This window comes from Papilio machaon, chromosome 28 (genome assembly GCF_912999745.1).
Source record: "Papilio machaon chromosome 28, ilPapMach1.1, whole genome shotgun sequence".
Taxonomy (NCBI): Eukaryota; Metazoa; Arthropoda; class Insecta; order Lepidoptera; family Papilionidae; genus Papilio; species Papilio machaon.
This window is the reverse complement of record NC_060013.1, coordinates 3,475,723-3,497,184: the sequence shown is the minus strand read 5'-3', so window position 1 is coordinate 3,497,184 and position 21,462 is coordinate 3,475,723. Positions and strand designations below refer to the sequence as shown.

The 21,462-nt window shown below is 33.4% G+C and overlaps 3 protein-coding genes and 2 non-coding genes across 6 annotated transcripts; 4 read left to right on the top strand and 1 right to left on the bottom strand.

The window, feature by feature from the left end:
- Positions 1 to 2,692: 2,692 nt before the first annotated feature.
- LOC106709409 (single-stranded DNA-binding protein 3) lies at positions 2,693 to 11,421 on the bottom strand. 2 transcript variants are annotated; one of them, XM_045684979.1, is made up of 7 exons: positions 10,968 to 11,421; positions 8,852 to 9,064; positions 8,410 to 8,565; positions 7,454 to 7,636; positions 5,018 to 5,140; positions 3,365 to 3,472; positions 2,693 to 3,075 (listed from the first exon to the last, which is right to left on the bottom strand). In XM_045684979.1, the coding sequence occupies exons 1-7, from the start codon at positions 11,311 to 11,313 to the stop codon at positions 2,942 to 2,944; spliced, it is 1,263 nt and encodes a 420-aa protein (XP_045540935.1). In that variant the 5' UTR covers positions 11,314 to 11,421; the 3' UTR covers positions 2,693 to 2,941. The 2 variants fall into 2 exon arrangements, with proteins under 2 accessions (XP_045540935.1, XP_045540936.1); XM_045684980.1 differs by lacking the exon at positions 5,018 to 5,140.
- Positions 11,422 to 11,873: 452 nt separating this feature from the next.
- On the top strand, positions 11,874 to 14,033 carry LOC106709408 (60S ribosomal protein L32). Its single transcript, XM_045684874.1, has 3 exons — positions 11,874 to 12,062; positions 12,949 to 13,058; positions 13,830 to 14,033. Exons 1-3 carry the CDS (start codon positions 11,948 to 11,950, stop codon positions 14,007 to 14,009), a joined length of 405 nt encoding a protein of 134 aa, XP_045540830.1. The 5' UTR covers positions 11,874 to 11,947; the 3' UTR covers positions 14,010 to 14,033.
- LOC123722688 lies at positions 12,254 to 12,383 on the top strand. The gene has a single exon (XR_006756542.1). It is a non-coding gene; the product is annotated as a small nucleolar RNA psi18S-841/snoR66 (small nucleolar RNA).
- A 1,233-nt stretch (positions 14,034 to 15,266) lies between the features above and the next one.
- On the top strand, positions 15,267 to 15,385 carry LOC123722689. Its single transcript, XR_006756543.1, has one exon. It is a non-coding gene; the product is annotated as a 5S ribosomal RNA (ribosomal RNA).
- A 1,316-nt stretch (positions 15,386 to 16,701) lies between these two features.
- Positions 16,702 to 21,285, top strand: LOC106709403. Its single transcript, XM_045685089.1, has 8 exons — positions 16,702 to 16,900; positions 17,673 to 17,797; positions 18,312 to 18,435; positions 18,920 to 19,074; positions 19,389 to 19,520; positions 20,007 to 20,120; positions 20,488 to 20,586; positions 21,039 to 21,285. The coding sequence occupies exons 2-8, from the start codon at positions 17,702 to 17,704 to the stop codon at positions 21,162 to 21,164; spliced, it is 846 nt and encodes a 281-aa protein (XP_045541045.1). The 5' UTR covers positions 16,702 to 16,900; positions 17,673 to 17,701; the 3' UTR covers positions 21,165 to 21,285.
- Positions 21,286 to 21,462: the final 177 nt, after the last annotated feature.

Here is a 21,462-nt window from a genome sequence, read left to right as displayed (position 1 = left end):
ACCTCACGCTACACATATTTTTTTTTATTAATGATAAAATTAAAAACCTTTTAAATTATTATTTAATCTGTTAAAAATGTCAAATACCTCCTTCATTATCGGTTTACGCTAATATTCTTACGACTATTTTTTTTTATTTAACGCTGCGGTTTATTTTACAATTTTTGGGTCCGTTTAGTGTAAATTTTACTAAAAAATCGTTGATATATCTATATATATATATTTATATATTTTAGACGCCTAAAATACGTCACAAGTCCAAATGCGGTTACGCTAACGAATTAATTTTATTTACATATTTTTTTATTAATAAAAAAAAACAGAATTTAATTTTATCATCCATCGAGATTCCAAAAAGGTTGAGGTATATACTTCTTGCTAACCACTAAAAGAACCCAAACTTGCGCAGTTTTGGACTAAAGGCCCAATATAACTTAAAGCCTAGTTTTCCAAATCTCGCTAAGAAATATACTAATTTATACAGATTTTTCCATACACCCGAGAAAAAAAAGATCCTAAGCTACTTTAATGATATCGGAGTTAAAAAAAAAAACTATTACACGGTCGGTATAAAAATTCTGTCAATATTTTTTTCAATGGCATTTAAAAGCGCGCGTTTTTAAACGTCAAACAGATATGCGATACGAGTTCCAACATGGCGGACGTTTTAAAACGCGCGCCAACTGAAACACTAACATATATTTTTTTGTCTAATATTCGTAAAATTCATTCAACTTGAATAAATGCGAAATTCCGATTATCGAAGAATTTACGAAACGGCAAAATTCAATCGCGAATCGGAATAAACTGGTCGTAACCGGTTTCTGAAATGACGCGTCGTAACACAACTGTTTATTTTTTTTTGTCATCCAGCACAAAAACTCAACTTATATAAATCCATCGGCATATATTTATATAAAAAACTTTACCAATATCATGCTACGTAAATCCAGTCTAAAATATTTTTTTTCATATATTAAATCGTTTAAAGAAGACATTACATTATTTTACGATTTAACAATAAACACAAGTTCTATGTACAATCAAAATGTCCATCCGAATTGTTTACATTAATCGCAACTATTAAAAAATATACATAGGAAAAATATAAAAAAAATCTCCCATGATTATCAAATCTCATTATTTATTTATGATTAATTTAGTTTAAAAAAAACGATTTTTATATTGGATTATACCATAGACAACTTTTTTCTGTCAATGTCAAAAATTGGCGCCAAAACGAAAACACGGTTAGGCGGCAAAATGATTATGAAAATGAAAATAAAAGAAACTAGGAACATTAGAGCTTAAAAAGAAAATACGCTAAATAATTTAATAAAATTGGAAGATATTATCTGTGGTTGAAATAAATATCGACATTAAAAAAATAAGAATAATTCATGGTGCCCATAAACACATTTACAGTACGACAAAGTTATCTGGCCCGGTGACAAAAACTAACCATCCTATTTTTTATGTCAAAATTATTTTTGACAGAACAAACTTCGATAACAACGTCTCTCACCGAGATAGATAATATTTGTGGGACTGCAGGATAAAAATTAATAAATTTAACCTGTCAGATTTTGTGACATTGTCACATATTTTTTATTGCACCAGCTAAATAATCATTTTTTCCTCTCAAAAAGAAATCATATTAATTTTTAACGGTTTTTCGTGTATTATAAAATACAACAAGTGCAGAAAATCATTTAAAAAAGTTATCCAGAATGCAACAACAATTCCATTTAAAAGCATAATTTTTTTTGTAAAAAAAAAAAAACAAATGTCATCTGTCAAAATTAATTTTTCAATAAAAATTTTAATTTTTCGTAGAATTTAATTCGAAATATAAATCTACATGGCTAAAATAAAATAAAACCATAATACATAGAAACATTGTACGCAAATCAAATACCTTTCAACTGTTTCATGTCGCTAATATCATCTGACGTTTTTCATCGTAATACAAACTGACAAATTTATCACAAGATCCTTGTCGGTTGTAGCTGTTTTTTCTTGCCTTTTATGTTAATTTATACCAAAGTAGGTTCTAACAGAACTGCGTTAACAGCTAAATAATTAGCTCTTACTGGGTCAGTTAAATGTCACATTAAAAATAAAACATTTTTTCTCTGCCAAAAGACCTTTTTTCTTAACTGTATACATACATAATAGAGATTAATAGAACAGAGAAATCCATTTCGTTCCACATAAACAAATATTAGAATTTATTTTGTAATTTTATAGCCAAAATTAATAAAAACGTGAAAATAAATAATTTTAATTTTGGCGCGAAATGTCAAACTGACAGCTGCAGTAGTGATGTTCCGATAAAATATCGATAACATTAAGCGATGAAAAACGTCATCGAAAACCGATATTTTTTTAGCAACATTAATATAAAAATTAAAATCTAATAAATATTTTTTTTTTTAATTTACCAAATGACCGAGCCGAAGTTATATGAAGACACTATCAGATCGTAAGAGACGTCCAACCCGCCAAGATATTTTAAATAATCTTGAGATCATGAGAATACTTCATTAAATAAACAAATAGTTTATCCATTATTCCAAATGAAAGCTTTAATAAAAAAAAATGGAGGACTAACTGTCTCATTTATTAACTGCTTTAAATTACTGCAGTAAGAACGCAAAGTTCAGATATTTAGTGTGTATTTTATATAAATCTACACAACTCTCTTTAACTCTGAGTGCCGGAGTTAGTGTTCACGTATTAAGCTGGCACATAACATTGGTCACAAGTTCTAACCTCAACCTAACGTCAAGTAATGACGTCACAAGTAAGTTACTCCCAAACTTGTTTGATCGCAATCTCTGCTAGAGTCAAAGTAAAAATGAACTTAAGCCTTCATTTGGATTGGAATACGCCGATATTTCAATGTTTATTTATCAAGTTGGCGGGATCGACGTATCGTTCATTGCATAAAATAGTCCGGATGATCGGGATCCTTCTCGAAACGTTTCGCCTCTTCTTGCATGCTTTCCTTTATTTTCAATATCGCTGCTGATTCCGTCTGGTCATTTTGATCCCCACCGGGACCACCGAAACCTACGAAATAAATGTTAAAATTGATAAAAATATATACGAAAATGTAAAGCTACACAACAATTTTTCGCTTCACCATATCTTCTCATTACATGCGGTCTTTTATACAAAAACTTTTAACTTTCAATGGAATGTAGAATACGCGAACGTAACCTTTCTAATTCAAAACTTTCCCTCCCCATATATTATACCACATGAATTCGTTCTTGTAACCAATTTTGAGCTAAAAAATCTTCTTTAGACATTATTAAAAGTTTTAAGTAACGCTTGTGCAAGTATCAAATTAACTTACTTAAGTTGTAATCACCCATTCCTGATCCAGAGTCCTCTCTCGGAGTCCCCGGCCCCCCGCCGCCGACGCCCCCCGGGGACGATTTCATGCCGTCCACTCCGCCTAGCCCTGGCGTACATTACATGCTTTATACTTGCCAACTGGGCACTAGCCGGACCATAGATAATATTAAATATTCTATTTTTTTTTAATAACACGATCAGTGCCGCCGACACTACGACGTCGTCTAACAAATCTAAAATTCATCATCTAAGACATTGTAAAAAATTTGGCACGGAACGTGTTAAGTCTACAGATTATAGAATAAATATTTTTATTTTTTATTTCCTTTTTTTAAAATACGATTTAGTTTTAAGATTTTATTTTTCCGTAACAAAACCGGTAACATCGATAATGTAAGCCCCCACACTATGGTGCAATAGACTAATTGGTTTTTTTTTATCGAAGCGTCACAGATCTTCATAATTGAGTGTTTTTGCTTTTTATTTACGTCATCTTACACACTTAAGTTTTTAATTTTATTAATTTTTTTATTTTAATTTATGTAATTAAATTCAATAATCTGTAGACTTTAGTAGGATCTCTTTCATAATCTATACCACACTTGCACAATAATATAAAACTTTATATCAAAGACATTGTAAGTAACGTTTAAAAAAAATACAATACGAAATTTTCCAACATGTATAGATAGTGTGTCAAAACACGAAAGTACCATGTTACCGTGCAAGCTTATTTAAAGGGTGTTCAAATATTCCTTATTTTAAATTTTATTATAGTATATTGTTATATCGAAAAAAAAAATTTTTTTTTGTAATATTTGATCACCCTTTATTCGTGTTATTTACAAATGCTGTGATATTAATGTAGTGAATAGAGCCTTTTAAAAGTCTTTATATATTTAAAAAATCATTTATTTTCTCTAAACAAATGAAAATACATGGACACAAATTGAAGAAAAAAATTTAAAAAATATAGATTCATATACAAATTTATTTATTTTTTATTGTAACATGTTAGTTTTTTTTTATAGAACTCTACTTAATTAAGAGATATTTTGCTTCATTCTCCTTAAATATCCGTAAATATATACACAGGGTGTTTGTGAATTCTTTTTTAAAATATGTTTACATGTCTAGATTTTTTTCTAGTAACTAAAATATTCTTAGCAATGTCTACTAACACTAATAATTTAAAAATTATACCGGGAAATACTCTGTAGGATGTAAAATAAAGAAAAATCAAATTAATTTGAAGGAGCAATTTATGTTTTTTTTTTTATACCCGGACGTTGAAAGTCTCATCCTTTTCCTTGATCTCTACATCCATTAAGCTTTAATATCTAAATATGTACGAAAATTCATACATTATCTATGCTTTCGCATGTAAACATACCTTTAAACACAAAAAAATACCATTTGAACTGCCTAATTTATAAAAAAATATATATATAAAAATAAATAATACAAACACAATATTTACTCGTTAAAAAGCACCGTCCAGTTATATACATAATTTCATCTGTTAAAAATAAACACCAAAAGACTAAATAGAAATACGTAGTGACACGTGCTTAGGAAAATATCTGTGCCGAAGTGTCAAGTGATGTTATATATTTTTAATCTGTGCCGAAGGTGTACAAGTGTGGCGCACCTTCCGCGGCGGGCGGCTGCGGCAGGTGCGGCGGCGCGGGCCCGTGCTCGCCGGCGAGCGGGAACTCCGACCCTAGCGCTCCGCCCCCCACCGGCTTCATCAGTGTGTACATGTTGTCACCGCCTGTCGCGTCATACCGACCGATCACAATTCAAATACAACCTCCTTTCACATCCCGCCCCAAAAAAAAAGACATGTTCACTGACGTTTCTTTACGGCCAGTATTATTTGCCGTGGGATTTTTTTTTTTTTTTTTTTAACATGTCAATTCGCGTAATGCCAACAATCAGAAGTCATAAAACCTATCAAACTAAAATGAAATCTCAACTTTTCAAATTCCGAAAAAAAAGTTTTGTTTTTTTTTTAAGAGAAGAGGCAAACGAGCCGGCATTTCGTTTTAAAGCTCCGTGTCGAATTAACGTAATTTTTATTTAGTCTTTGGTAATTTTCATTGGATCCGGTGCCGTTTAGCGAGTCGAGATGTGTCAAATTATAATGATACGCCATTTTAGAACCGAAACGTCATACGTGTGGAAGTGCTGCCCTCTAGCGAGGAATGATTTCGTTTTATGACTTCCGACCGGGAGCGATGATAAAGACTTCCCAACTAGAAACCAAAACACACACAAGCAAAAGAACGCTTTCTTAAATTATTTTCTTTACAGAAATAACACCAACGGATATTTTTTGATATTCCAAAAAGACCTATTCGATGCCGAAAACGATAATCTTTTTTTAGTACAAATAAAAACCGTACCTAATACCGTAATTATAACGCAATTCAATAAAAAAAATTAAAAAATTACATATATTTTTTTGTATTTTTCAAATATCTAGTTGGGAAGTCATCTTAATACTAAAAAAATTAATACAACAACTAACAGAAAAGGAATATTAGTGACAAAAAAGCGGGAAAACAGAACCCCAAAGCGTCACGAAACAGTTAAGCGAGAATGAAGCAAGAACCAAAGAAAAAAGAAAAGGCGCATATGAGACCAACAAAAGTTAATATATTCTTAAATTAAAAGAAGGCTATTTTCATACAAACTTGCATCTATATTTTTTAAATACAATTTCTTTTTTTTTTAATTCGGATATTTATTACAAATATAATTTTTAATATTTACTTAACGGAGTGCATAATGCCGTCCATGTTAGAATTCGGATAACATTTAAAAAAAAGTTTTTCAACATTTTTTAAGCGTTAAATGGCTCTTAGGGAAAATATGAATTTAAAAAAAACTATCAAATCATTTCGAAAAATCATATTTAATATATTTTACATGAAAAAATATATATATTTTTTTATTACAATTTCATACACTATATTTCAACATCAAAAAAATTTTTTTTTTTTTAATAAAAAGATGCAAGTTTGTGTCACAATTAATTATAACACCCTTCTATCGGAAAGAAATATGCAAAAATACCTGTCAAATTAGTGATGTTATTGAATACTCCTGCGAAATGTCTAAATTAACATTACAAAAAAAAAAAAACGGACGGATTGAAATGAGCTCGAAATTTATAATAAAGTTGATAAGAAAAGTGAAAATTTATGACATTCCATTAAAAAATTAACTCTTAAACGACTCCTTACATATTAAAAAAAAATTGTAAAAAAAATTATATACAGCGTGATGTTATTTCATAAAAATTAAAAAGAGATCATTTACTTTGACTTAAAAATAAAAATGATTTTAAATTCAAACAATTAACCGCCAACATAAGCATGAATTTCTAAAAAAAACATAAAAAAATAAGGATTTCATACAATTTTCACTTTTAATGGTTACCATTTTTTTTTAAATAAAAATACACCATGAACACAATAACATGATATGTGTGTAACTGATGACGTCACAAAACTCTTAAAAGGTCCAATGCCATCAGCTCAATTTAGTAAATATGGTACTTCAACAATTTAAAATATTTTTTATTCAAAATTTCAGAGGGAATGTTATATATAGTACAATCGAACTTGGATAAGCGAGAGTTCAAGTGATGGTAAATTTTTCTCGCTTTTACAGGTTTCCCAATAACCCCAGTTTCACACTTACGAAGGTCGTCCGTCGGTAGAGTACAATTACTCTCGCTTATAGAGGTTTCCTACTAATCCCAGTTTCTCGCTTATGGAAGTCTATCGAGACAATGAGTCTCGCTTATCAAGGTTCGAATGTTGTAATAGGAGTAACGAACTATAGTCAAACAGACTTATCTGACCCGGTGGGTATAAGTGATGTCACCTATGTAAATTACAATACCACATTAAAAACCCCCTGACAATGTCAATACCACGAGATTCTTGTCTGACCGTAGTTGTCTTGTCACATATTTAGCAAACAACGTCTCAGCGGACCAAATATGTCGCACTACACATGTTATTGTGGTCGTATAGTAAAAAAAAATGAGTAACCGTTACACCAAATTACTCACCTGAGTTAGAGGAGTCTTGCGGGCTAGGCATGATCGGTGTCGGGGGTCCCGGCGGGCCGTTGGAGCCCGGCGGGGCTCCGTACGCGCCCGGCGAGCCCCCGCTATAGTTGAGCGGTGCTGCGCCCCCACCCCCACCGCCGCCCGACCACGCACTACGGGGGCCCATGCCCATTGGTGGCATGCCTACAAATGTGTCAATTATAGATAGGTGTCAATTTATATTAAACATTTTGAGAACCAATTTAAAGTTGATGTTTATATTTAATACTAGCTGTCGCCCGCGACTGTCGTCCGCGCGGAAGCAGAAAAAAAACTTCATTAGTAGCCTATATGTTCTTTCATACTATGCTCTAAATATACCAACAAACAAAGATCCATCCATCCATCTAAACATTCGCAGTTATAATAATAAGATGGTGAGTAAAGAGTAAAGATTTCATTATTTGCTGTGAATTTGCTCCGAAACTACTGAACAGATTTGAAAAATTCTTTCACTGTTGGGAAACTACACTAACCCTAGATGACGTATCCAACATTTTTTTTTATTAACTATAATATTTTTCATTAAATACCGCGCGAAGTCGCGAACAAATCCTATTTGTTAACAAATAAATTGGTTTATAATCAAGGGTCATCTTATAGTGGTTCTCTAATACAAATACAAACTCGAAAGGTTTAAAATTTTCATTATAAACAACTTGTATGTTCTCACACACAATTACACAATTTAAATATTCAAATACAATGTGACATTGTTATGTTTAGCACTAACTAATTTTAGCTAGATCCATAAAAACGTTCTAGAGATACCTTCTAAAAAAAATCCATCCATTCATACATCCAAACATTTTAAAATAGCAGTTCACTTTGTCTTACAATTTAAACAAACTAACTAAAAAGGCCAACAATGGCCGCCGTTTTTTTTTCAATCTAAGGATTTCAAATGAAGGACTTACCTGGTCCTTGTGGCGGTGGACCTCGCATGCCTGCTGCATAGGCTCCAGGGCTCATGGGCCCACAACCAGGGCGGGGCGGGGTCATACGCGGCCCGCCCAGCAGCGCCGCGCCGCCGCCACCGCCTCGCTCCAAAGAGTTGCCCATCATACCTTGACCTATGTTAATACAACACTGTTCAAGAACATGTATAAAAAGTATTTCACAGTCAAATAAGCCAGAGACCAAGATACAATTACATATTTCTCGCTTGTTGTAGTTTCTCGCTCATGGAAGTAGTCCATCGGGACCGGACAATGACTCTCGCTTTTAGAGGTTTCTCGCTTATCCAGGTTCTACTGTATTAGTTACTTACACTTATATACTCTATTTATTTCTTTTTACATAATTTGAATATAAAAAAGCGATTACACAATATTCACAAGTTATAAATATCTAATTTACCTGGAGGTCCATTAAAGTCATTGCCCATCCCCATCCTGACTCCTGACCGTGGACCACCAGAATACCACGGCCCTATAAACGGCTGGCCTGTGCCCATCAGCTGCGCCTGTGGTCCGTGCGGGGATGGCTGAGAGCCTGGATGTGGTGCGGGAGGCGACGGCCGCAGTGATGAATTGGGGAAGAATCCTGGTGGCATACCCCCGCCTCCCATACCTGGAAGTATGAAGTTGGTGAAAATTGATAGGTACTAAAATTATCTGACCTGATTTGCGTAATTAATTAATGTCCCGCTAGTGTCATTATGGCAAAAAATATCAAAAGATCCTTGTTGTCATCACCTTCCCAGTCATGTCTTTCGGTGATGATTTTATATGTTTTTTTTTGTAATTAATAAAAAAAATATATAACATCACCTTTTACCGATACTGATCATATTTTCACAAAAAAAATCAACATCGAAAAACTACCCTAAAAAAACTAAATATTTTTTTACTGCAATAAATATATTAGTGTGCGTGTGCACACACACAAGGATAATAGGTAGTTAACAATATGTAGTTTCCACAAATAGTTATTTGTAAGGGCTCGATTTCCGCAACTCCACAACTGGTGCGTATTTTGCATGTGAGCAGGTTCCGGATTCACTCCAGCAATTTCTTTTTATTTATTCTATTATGTTTCCATACATTATATTCATGAAAAAGCCGCAGTGACTTTACTTTCCAATCACTTCAACCCGCTACAACCCATCCATATAAAGACTCATAATATTCTGAATGTAAACAGTAGTATAACTATGTTTTTAAAAATTTCAACTTGTTAATAACTTTATTAAGTAAAGAAAAAAATTACTACACATTTAAGCTCTTATTTGTATTCTATACTAGCTATAGCCCGTGACTGTCTGCAAGAAATTAAAAACTAGTAGCCTACGTGTTCTTCCAGGCTATGTTCTAATTCTATGCCAAATTTCAGCTAGATCTATTAAACTGTTCTCGAATATTTTCTTTTTTTATTAAACTCCTCCGACAGACTGACTGACTGACAGATTCTCATGAAATTTTGTGAGCATATTGAGTAGGTCTGAGAATCGGCAAACATTTATTTTTAATACCGCTATTAAGTTTTTTTAACTGCGCGCAGACGGAGTCGCGGGCGACAGCTAGTGTGTTAATAAGAATTTAATGACATCTCATTTTTAAATACAGTAAACATGGATTTATTTAACAATTAAGATATTATCTTACTTTAGATATATGGTTTAGATATAAGCAAGCATATTTACTTGAATTTTGCACATTCACGTAAAAAAAAGTTTCATGCAAGCAATTAACAATTTCTCAATTATAAACTACTAGCTTTTACTCGCCACTCCGTCCGCGCGGAAAAAAATGCACACAAGATAAAAAGTTCCTATGTCCGTCTCCTAGTTCTAAGCTATCTCCCCATCAATTTTCAGCTAAATCAGTTCGACCGATCTTGAGTTATAAATAGTGTAACTAACACAACTTTCTTTTATATTATAAACTATGACTGAGGAATTGTTAAATAATATAGGATAATTTTTTTTATCTTACTAATATTATAAATGCAAATGTTTGTATAGATGGATGTTTGTTTGAAGTTATCTCCAGAACGGCTCAATGGACCTTGATGAAATTTGGCACAGATGTAAAATATAGTCTGGAAGAACACATAGACTACTTATTGCGTTTTTTTTTTAATTCATGATTTTAAAATCGCAGGCAACAGCTAGTATATCCATAAATCCATGTTAAATTTCTACATACTGTAGTAAGAAATATTAAAAACTGTAAAATGTTTGTGAAACAATTAAAAAGGCAACCTATTTCTATTTATAGCTACAAAAAAACATTTGAAAATCACAGAGCCTTAAAGAGGTTTTAAATGTTTTAAGGTAAACAATTGTCCCAGAATTGTACTATAGCTCCTAATCATCAAGATTACATTGTCACAGTTTGCGTTACAAGATTTCACTACAGAAACTATTTACATATAGAGATAAGAGTACCTAATGTCCTAGAAAACTTTATACATGGCGTTTGTACGTTATTGGCGCTATTCTTATGTTAATGATTGTATATAAGTATCGTACCGTCATTAGGTGGCGCTGGTCCGGCATTATGTCCAATTCCATTCACTCCGTACCCGGAATTGACAAACCCATAATCGTGAAAAGCCTTCGCTTCTGATGAGTGTTCGCACGAATCACGTCTCTCAGGCGCCGCGCAATACAGATCCCAAAACACGCACCACCACGAATGCAAGAACCCGGGGGGTTCTCCGAGCGTTATATTCTTCTCCCATCGTATTTCGGAGAGAAATGTCTGTGCCGCTTTCTGCGCCCCAACGTGTAGCAAGTACTCGTACACATAAAGTGCCAACTTCTCACGAGCTTGAGCGTCCGAAGGCACTGTAGAGCCTTTGCCCTTGGCATACATATCGACTGGAAGCCGACGTTTATGTTGGAATTGTTTATTATTTACATTAACGCTTTATATCAATAAATTCAACTTCACAAAACGTCATTGATCGATGGCGACATTTGGCGTCTGTGGCATAGACAAATTAGTTTGTTCTCATTTACGAGCAGCCTTTTAGCTGAAATGTCACAAAATTTTGTCTATGACATTATCACAGATTGTTAAAAAGCTTTTAATAACTTTCTCTTTTTATTTTCTTATTTTGTATAACGTCAATTCTGAGATAGTATGCAACTTTTGCCACTAAGTGGTGGATAATAAATTCTGTTGAAATTTATTCACTTAAAATTATCACTGAGAAATCATTGCACTTAAGCAGTTCGTAACCCGTAATTGGACCAAAAATTACTCTTTCACTTTAAAGTCTAGAAACCACAATGTATTTATTTGAAAATGATATATCTAATCGTAAAATGAGGACGCTCCTTATTTATTTTCATCTGTCAAAAAATCATAGACAACGCCATCCAACACGGCCATAGAAAACACACAAAATTCTAACAATGTCTGATCTTGTCTATTACCTCTTCCTTTTCGTGCGGCCGTGTCACCGCGTGGTTCACCGCCGCGTTTCTCAAAAGAAACAATCAAAATGGCTATCAGACCTGTATACAGACCGACAATCGTCAAGAAGAGGACGAAACGGTTTATTAGACATCAATCCGATCGCTATGATAAACTTAAACGCAACTGGCGTAAACCTAGAGGTACGTTAAAATTTAACCCAGAAAATCTCACGTTTTTTTCTATAACCTATATCAATAAGCATCAAGTTTATTAATTAAAAAACACCGATAATTCATATGGAAAATGTCTTAGTAATTCTAATGAATAATTCGTTTCGTTGTTATAGTTACACTAATTTCTTTCTTAAGCTTTTAGGTTATCTTCTTAAGTATGCAAGGGCACTCTGTGTTATTCATTATCGATATGATTTCACAATTTGTTACCTTGCTATAAAAAAACCATCAAACCCTATTCCAGATTACCTGCATATCGTAATTTGGTCATATTGATGGTGACATTTCATATTAAATATTGTTTTTTAAATCAAACAAGCAAACACATGTTATTTAAGTCGCTGGTGCCTTTTTTTTCAGAACATATTTTTAGACACTAGCGATGAAGTTAAATAAAAAATTTTGATGGTACATAAAAAAAAACATTTTATTTCCAAAAAAAACAAATCCCTATTAAGTAAAATAATTCACACCAAAGTTAAGCTGTTTTCACTGACAAAAACTCATGTAAAAAAACATATTACGTCTATTTAACAAAAAAGATAGGCAATTGTTAATGTTGTGGAAAATAACTTTCAAATAAAAGTGAAAATGAAAAAGCTAATCCAATGTTAAACTTGTAAATACTGTTCTCAGTCTAATTTATATAATGGCTTTTGCTTGCGACTGTCTGGTAATTTAAAAAAAAAAAATATAGTAGCATTATTGTTGTTCATTATTAAGACTATTTTCTACATCTATGATAAATTTCAATGAAATCTGTTTAGCTGTTCTGAAGATATATGAAAACTTTCGCATTTATAATATTAGTAAGATATATATGAATTTACAATACTATCCCATTGTTTTACAGGTATTGACAACAGAGTGCGCAGGCGTTTCAAGGGTCAATACTTGATGCCAAGCATCGGTTACGGATCAAACAAGAAGACCCGTCATATGCTTCCCAATGGTTTCCGTAAGGTTTGTAACAATTACAAATTGAAAATTGGTGGGCAGGTAGCTTAGAACCAGGAAACAGACATAGGATAATTTTTACCCCGTTTTCTTTTTATTTATTCCGCGCGGACGGAGTCGCGGGTAAAAGCTAGTGTCACCTAAATGACAGTAGTCACAGTGGTAGATCTTGTGCATTAACAGCTGTACAAATGTCTCAAAACGTGTTTGCAATACCTCAATCATACAGTTGCCTCAAGTATCAAGAGTTTTCATATTTGATCTGATGAGTATGTACCATGGGTCAGTTTTGATGTGAAACATCTATAGGATCACTTGTAAACCGAATCGTTGGCGTGGCGACGCTTACCGTGGCGACGGGTCGCCACGCTATACTGAGGTATACATATATATTTATATATATATTATTATTATTATTTATCATTATAATCATTATCATTATAGTTATTATTATTTATTTATTAATTTAATTATAATATTTAATATTTTATGCATATTACTTGTACACATACGATGTTTCACATCTGCCAGGCGTCCCATTGCGGCTCACATTTTTTTATTCCTCTTTACCTTCCCAACTTTTTCTGATAAGGACAGAAAACAAGGAACAAAAAAACAGGGAAAATAATTCTTAAATGTACATCCCCTCTCCTGTCTATAACCATCCCTTTAAATTAATTCAGGTATCTATGGGCAGTGTAAATTTATCTATTTTAGTGATTGTAACTGACCGCGTGCTTGTTTGTTGCCATTTGCTGTGAAAATAATAATTTGCAGGTGCTGGTCCACAATGTACGTGAGCTTGAGATCCTGATGATGCAGAACAGGAAGTTCTGCGCGGAGATCGCTCACGGTGTATCCTCTAAGAAACGGAAGACGATAGTCGAGCGCGCCCAGCAGCTCAGCATTAGAGTGACCAATGCCGCCGCCCGTCTCCGCAGCCAGGAGAACGAATAAACTTAATAAAATTATATATAAAAACCGATTGTTTTTTTTTTATCATTGGAGATTTAATTTTAGAATAAACCTCCCCAGTCCTAACTAAATATTAACAGTGGTAGATCCCGCAACAACAATATTTGTTGGGTGCACGAATTGGCCTCGCTCAGTGAAATACTACGACCACACAGAAAACAGGAGTGAAGTGGAAGTAATTCCAAGTGCAGTCTGATGAGTGTAGTGCCAAAGGACTAATTTTAGTCCTCTTTCCCTTCCCACCCTTTTCTTATTAGGGAAGTGGAATTGGCGGAGGAGGGGACGCATAAGAAAAAAGAATTACCTCCTGTGCGTCCTCTTCTCCGTTGATTAAAGGTAGGCAGCGCATCTGCATTTGTGGAAGTCTGGGCAACGGTCGCCTCGCTATTTCGGCGAATCCAGGTGGCCGTTTGTCACCTTATGATATAAAAAAAATATTGATTTTTATGGTTAAGAAAGGATAGTAGACATACTAATTGACAACTAGGTTAGACAAGAGATGTACTGTTTATTGATGAAATCCTGTTCGTTGTACCAATTCAAATTTCTTGAAATTATATCTTATTAATATTACAAACTAACTTTTACCCGCGACTTCGTCCGCGCGGAATAAAAAAAATAATAGAAAACGGGGTAAAAATTATCCTATGTCCTATTTCTGGTTCTAAGCTACCTGCCCACCAATTTTCAGTCAAATCGATTCAGCCGTTCTTGAGTTATAAATGGTGTAACTAACACGACTTTCTTTTATATATATAGATAGAGATAGATGCCAATGTTTGGATGTTTCTTTGAAGGTATCTCTAAAACATCTCAACGGATCTTGATGAAATTAGGCATACTTATGGCTCCTACGAATAAGGGCTAACGTGCAATTGACAACTTTTCAGGAGAAGCTCTCAAAGTTACAACCATATAGGAAAATATACCGCATAGGTCCTTTTACTTCAGTAAAAAAAAATTACATTTACACCTGTAAATGTGTATTTTGTTTTGTGCATGTTGTTAACTATTAACGAAACTAAGAGGTAGATTTTAACACAAAAAAGTAAAAAACATCAATTTGTTATTTTGGCCCTTATACGTAGGACCAGGATCGATAGATGTAGAACATAGTGTAGAAAAATGTGTAGTAAAAATAATAGTAATAATAGTGTAAAAAAAGTATTTAAAAATGTTAATTTCTTTGCGAACAAATTACTATCTTGAATTCAGTTAACTAAATTCACAATCATTATCGCCAACGTCCATACCACGTTGAATACACCGGTTCTCGTCCGATCACCGAAGTTAAGCAACGTCGGGCGCGGTCAGTACTTGGATGGGTGACCGCCTGGGAACACCGCGTGATGTTGGCTTTTTTTATTTCAAAATCTAATTTTATCAAAAACTAGCTTTTGTGCGCGACTCCATTCGTGCGGAATTAAAAAAATCTTAATTATTAGTCTCCGTCTTCTTACAGACTGTTTTCTACATCTGTGTCTCGCGTTGCCAGACGTCCGGATAAAGCCGGACATAGGTAGCCTTTTGATTGCGTGTCCGGCCAAAATAAACGTTTGTCCGGCTTTTGTTAAGTTTTTTACATTTCCCAAACGAGAGTGTATCTATTAATACTGAGACAAAATTCTAAATAATACAGGATGTCCGACCTTTCTACCCTAATGTCCGGACAAACTGGCTGGTCTGTCCGGCTAGTAGGTTTGGCGACCTGGCAACCCTATCTGTGTCAAATTTCAGCACGATCCGTTGAGCCGTTCCTGAGATATCTTCAAACAAACATCCATCCATATAAACTTTTGTATTTATAATGTTCTTAAGATTTATTTCGTTGCTATTTTCTGTTATAAATTATTATTTACATTTAAAGAAATTCATAACAAAGTTTTAAAATTAACGTATAAATAGATGGCGCTGTATCAAAACTTCCTTCTACATTTTTCCTTAATATACAATCCAAACCAAATCAATCAATCTAAACAATGTTAATTCATTTCGTAAGCTACCAAATAACATTAATCATTTTGTCGACCGTTCGGTGCGTGACATCGGTCGCGTGTTGCGCTGTAGTAACGAAATTCTAACTGAACCACTGTCAAAGCTAGGACGGGCTTATACCATATGTTATCATCAGACTGACAAAAAAATTACAAAACTAACCATTAATTCAAAACTATAAAAATTCCTGAATAAATACAAATCTAATGACACCTAACATATTTAAATTGGTGAATTATTCTTAGTTTAAACTTTCATAAATAAATGCTCGCGAAAATTATTACTACTAATGTCAGTTTAGCAGAAAGGTAAGACAATGCTTTGAACAGTAAAAAATTAATAAGAATTTTAGTGAACTAAAATTATTACCTGTTCATTTAAAATAGTTCAATCTCGCATAACACTACACCGATGGCAGATCATTGGCGAAATGCTGTGGTTGTTGTGATTTCATTTTTTTACGATGCACGCTCGACCGTACCAAGTACGGCTTGTTAGACTGCACAGGAGGTTCTATTTTAAATCAACCATAACATAACCATGCCACACAGATATTAAATAGCGATGTAAAAAGATCGATGTAACAGACGTTGTATGCAAGCATAGCTTTGATAGTTACCATGAAGTTGCCAACAAAACTCTCGGAAAAATATGATCTGTATTTTTTTGCATTGGTGAATTAAAATAATTAAACTGTTGATTTCGCTCTTTAATAAAACATATCGTTGTGTTGTGTTTCGACAGAGAGAATTTAACTGGAGGATATTAAAAATGTTTGTAAATCAGATCATCCTGTAACTATGTTACAAATACGAAAACTAAACGGCAAAATTGGCGTAGAAAAGGCGGAGTCATTGTACAGACCACAAGCCCTTTCGGTGAGTATTCTTAGCTTATTAGTTTTAATAAATACCTATTTAACACGAATTTTTTGCAATCTACTATATTAATAATTGCAATCTTTTTAAAGTTTACTCGTTATCAAAGATTAACCGTAAGGTTTCCCGCCAGAATCATTGAACAACTGCAGGATGAACCACGCTGGGAATACTTTGGGAATTACGGGTGTAGATAATAAAATGAAAACTTAGAAACTAACTTACAGTATTAGTAATTAAACTTTTCAGATTAGTTGAACATAGAAAATGTTGTTTTTTTGCATACTTTACACGAACGTCTCAAATGTACTTCCAGGGGATTCCACGAAAACAGGAAGTAATCATAATAAAAAAAATACAATAGAAAAAATCCGTAAAAAGATTATTATTATGTAACTATAAAAAGTTAGGAAATGAATTGAACTTAGGGATACAAGAAAAGAAATACAAATCTTAGGGCCTAGAATAATCAAACCTAGAATTTAAGGTTCCGTCAAATTCTTACCTTCCCAAAAGGTTAGTTAGTATTAGTAGTTAGTTCAAAACAGTTTAAGAACAATAAAAGGTGCTTGAAGTCGAAATTCACTTTCACAATAACAATGAATAACTGGTTGTGTGACTCTTGTATTAATATTGTCACCCTTACATATTCTTTGAAATAAACAAGGACAACAATGTACCTAAATTCAAGTATAACGACAGTGGAGTTTGACGCTAAAACTGAAGATTGTTTTTGTTAGTATTTCTCTTGATTTTTCTTATTATCTTTCAGAAGCCGGAAAGGTGTGAAGCTGACGCAGTATGGCATTGAAAGTTCTTCATCAGAATGTAACGCGGTTGCCACGCGGACACAGCGTACGATTCTCAAGTGACGAGCTGCCAAGATACAAATCTCTAGTTAGTTACTCATGGTTTCCCTTTAAAATAAAAAACTTGAGAGGTGTAAAGGGACACCCGGATGGAAGTTTCTTTCAATTAATTAGTGAAGGAACCAATGTTTATTCTATGAATAAAAAACTTAAGTCTTCACAAGAAGTACATTTTATTTCTATGAATTTTCGTTATATATTGTCACGTCGTTAACATACTTACTATAGCAAAAAGTGTCGTGACAACTTTTCGTAAGATTTTTTTCCGTCTAGCCCCCTTTCACAACGCGCGATAAGGAACTTCGTTCCAATACGAATTAAATGACACCGTGGTAGTAACCTCACGTTAATGCACTTTTTACACAAGTAATAAAATGGTATATTTAAATACGTGTTAATTCCATTATTATTGTGATCCCATATAGCCTAAACGACTAAACCGATTTTTACGAGTGTACCCTGTATTAAGAATAATAAGTTTTATTGTCTTCCAAATAATTTAAAAGTTTATAATTTATGTCTTGAATTATATGATATTCCAGGATTCCACAGAATCGAGTAGCCCACCATACAGCGGTGGATTTAATGGTCCTGACTCGGGCGCACCCAGTCCTGATGCATGTCACTACCAACCCGCCGCACAACGGTTTCGGTTTAACGAACAGAGTACGTATAAATCTTAATCTAATTGATATCTCAACTTTTCAAATAACTAAAAAGTAACCAGACTGACGGTATGACATTCATTTTACAAATTGAATGACATCTTACCCTTCAAAATCAAAATATTTAACATACATACGAACCAACATACAAAACAAACAAGCGCAAAAAAAGTTCGCCTATATCGCAGGTAGCGTTGCCAGGCGTCCGGATAAAACCGGACATAGATAGGCTTTTTGATTGCGTGTCCGGCCAAAATAAACGGTTCTCCGGTTTTTGTTAGGCTTTTTACATTTCCCAAACGAGAGTGTACCTATTAATACTGAGACAAAGTCCTAAGTAATATAGGGTGTCCGACATTTCTACACAAATTTCCGGCCAAACTGGCTGGTCTGTCCGGCTAGTAGGTTTAGCGACCTGGCAACCCTAATCGCAGGAGATAATTTTTAATAATAAAAGAGTTTAATAGAATTAAATTATATTTCAGGAATCAAACTGTTAACATCAATAAATCAAATAGTACAGCAACGCGCCGACCTCGAGAATAATCGCGCGACGCTCTCCGGCCTTCTAGAAGAACTGAAAAGAAAGCTTAAGAGAAGAGTAGAAGAATGTCATCTCGAAAAGAAGGAAAAAATGAAGGTGTTTATTATATTCGTATCTCTGTTAAGTATGTAATGGATTTTAATTAAATAAGATTTTTGACTACTTAAAGATTTAATCAATATTGAATCTTTAACATTTTTTTTAATTTATTTAGAACTGAAGACATTTTACATAACCTATTTTTTTTTTTTGACAAAGATTAACAATTAATATCAAGAACAACGCCATCTATTAAATTAACATTACAAAACACATAAAGCTGGCTGTTGATTAATTAATATAAATCATGGATTTTCCTTACAAAAAAAATAATATTATTTACGCATTATTCGCTTTATTGTTTGTACCAGGCATTGAAAAACGCAAATCAAAGATTGGAAAAGGAGAAATTCACTATAATATCTGAAATAGAGCATCTGAAGCGGCACCTGGAGAAAGAAGAGGCTCACCACGTGCAGCATGCGAGGAACGCTGTCGCACAGGTTAGTAATTAGTAAATTAAGGAACATCAAATTCAATATGGCGACCATTACTAAATGTTACTTTATCAGTTATCACCGGACTCACAAAAGGACATATTTTTCGTGCGTCTATAATTTTGTGTTTATTTATGTAGGTTTGTGTGTATGTAAATTGCAGGATAACAAACTACAATTTTAACGACTTAACCTAAATCTCACTAGTAATTACTTTTCCATGTATACTCTAAAACTAAAATAATTTACTGTTTTTGAGCTTAACAGCTTACTTAGCATAGTAATTGGTAGCATTTTGGATGTTATTTTTTGTGTTTTAAAAAGCATCCACTAGATGGCGCTATCCATTAGAGTCTATGTTTTTTTTAAAATTAAAGTTAGCGAAAATTGTGGGAAAAAGCGCACGATGTAAAATAAAGTGTAGCTAATGTTGTATTGTTATACAAAATAAAACCACCACAGTTTTATAATTTTTATGTTCAATCTTTCCAGGCAATCCAGGGCGTAACTAAAATGCCACCAGAACAGCTGTTTACGCCGTGTTCTGTGACAGAATTGCCTAACATCGTCAGTCGGAATGTAGCAAAGAATGCGCCTTCCAAAATAGTAAGTAACAAAATCACTGGACTACCTTTACAACTGTATTTCTACGAATTAACTTTCAGTGAGTCTTTGACAAAATACTGTATTTTACGACAGTGGATGCTAACGGTTTACTCAAATATTTTAACAAATCATATCTTATAATTTTGCGAAACTAAAAGATGTTTAACTTAGAATATATACTGAAAGAGTTTTTTTTTTAATATACGAATTTAGGATTCGCCTTAAAGGTATTTACGTATTTCCCTGGATTTCCATTGTCGTAATATTTGTCCCTGTTCTGAAAGAGTATGAACGGGATGGAAATATGTTTTTGTACAATAGAGAGAGAAAACTAATGAAATTATTTTTTAATTATCTTAATTCTCAGGCAGATAATAAATTAGCGGCAGCAAGATTGATGCGTGATATCGCAGATTTGAGACAGCGAGTCGCACAAGTAGAAGCAAGGCTGGCCAATGAATTAAAGGTATGTTATGATTATCTAAAAAAATATCCATATATAAGTATTCTCAAATAACAGTAACTGGCCACATAGAAAAAAAAACAAAAAACTATTTTTGATTTTGTTTGAAGCAGTTTGAAGGTTGGTTTTGACAGCTGTCATTGCATCTTCATTAGTGATGTGCTGTGCACCCCCAATCGGTAACCCGATATTCCTTCTTCAGCTTTTCTAATTGGGTAGACTACCTTAGAATTATAGTTTTTTTAACTCTAATTCTAAGTTAAGCCTAAATATCGGGCGTTAGGGATTTTAATCAGCTCACTATACGTCTCCAATGAGGGGCTTGGAACTTAAGTTAGCGGTGACTAGGCCATAGCCAACCAAGATGGACAAGTGTGGGTTGATTGGGCGTTAGGGATTACTTTAGGTTAATGATTAATCAGAAGGAGTAATAAAATCCATCAGTGTATTTCCAGCGTAAACGGCAGGCTGAGAACGACATTATACGACTGAGAAAAGAACTTTCGTCTACTAAGAGTTCGGTAGCAGCACTTCGCATCGCGCCCCAACCAGCGAGAAAGACATGCTCCAGATTCGCCTAAACCTCTAGTTTTTATAGTGAAACTATAGAAAAATACTCTTTTTATCTTACAAATATAATTTATTAAATCAAAATCGACAAACAATTTAATCATACACTTCGCTTCGTTCGTTAAATTAAAAATACGCCACACTGTTTTAAATTTGGGATCGTATTTAAAATATTATTTTGTGTACATGTTGTTTATTCACAAAATATTATTTTAAAATAAAGATCACAAATTAAGTAAACGTATTTTTTTTAATATTTTTAAAAGCGATTTGTATAATAATGTAACATATAAGAAAATTAAATTATTT

Coding starts and splice junctions, on each gene's coding strand:
- LOC106709403 (XM_045685089.1), top strand. CDS start 17,702: ATGGCATTGAAAGTTCTTCATCAGAATGTAACGCGGTTGCCACGCGGA. Junction 19,075..19,388: donor AAAAGAAGGAAAAAATGAAG/GTGTTTATTATA, acceptor TGTTTGTACCAG/GCATTGAAAAACGCAAATCA. Junction 20,587..21,038: donor GGCTGGCCAATGAATTAAAG/GTATGTTATGAT, acceptor GTGTATTTCCAG/CGTAAACGGCAGGCTGAGAA.
- LOC106709408 (XM_045684874.1), top strand. CDS start 11,948: ATGGCTATCAGACCTGTATACAGACCGACAATCGTCAAGAAGAGGACG. Junction 12,063..12,948: donor CAACTGGCGTAAACCTAGAG/GTACGTTAAAAT, acceptor ATTGTTTTACAG/GTATTGACAACAGAGTGCGC. Junction 13,059..13,829: donor TTCCCAATGGTTTCCGTAAG/GTTTGTAACAAT, acceptor AATAATTTGCAG/GTGCTGGTCCACAATGTACG.
- LOC106709409 (XM_045684979.1), bottom strand. CDS start 11,313: ATGTATGCCAAGGGCAAAGGCTCTACAGTGCCTTCGGACGCTCAAGCT. Junction 7,637..8,409: donor TCCACCGCCACAAGGACCAG/GTAAGTCCTTCA, acceptor ACACATTTGTAG/GCATGCCACCAATGGGCATG. Junction 5,141..7,453: donor GCAAGACTCCTCTAACTCAG/GTGAGTAATTTG, acceptor ATGACGCGACAG/GCGGTGACAACATGTACACA.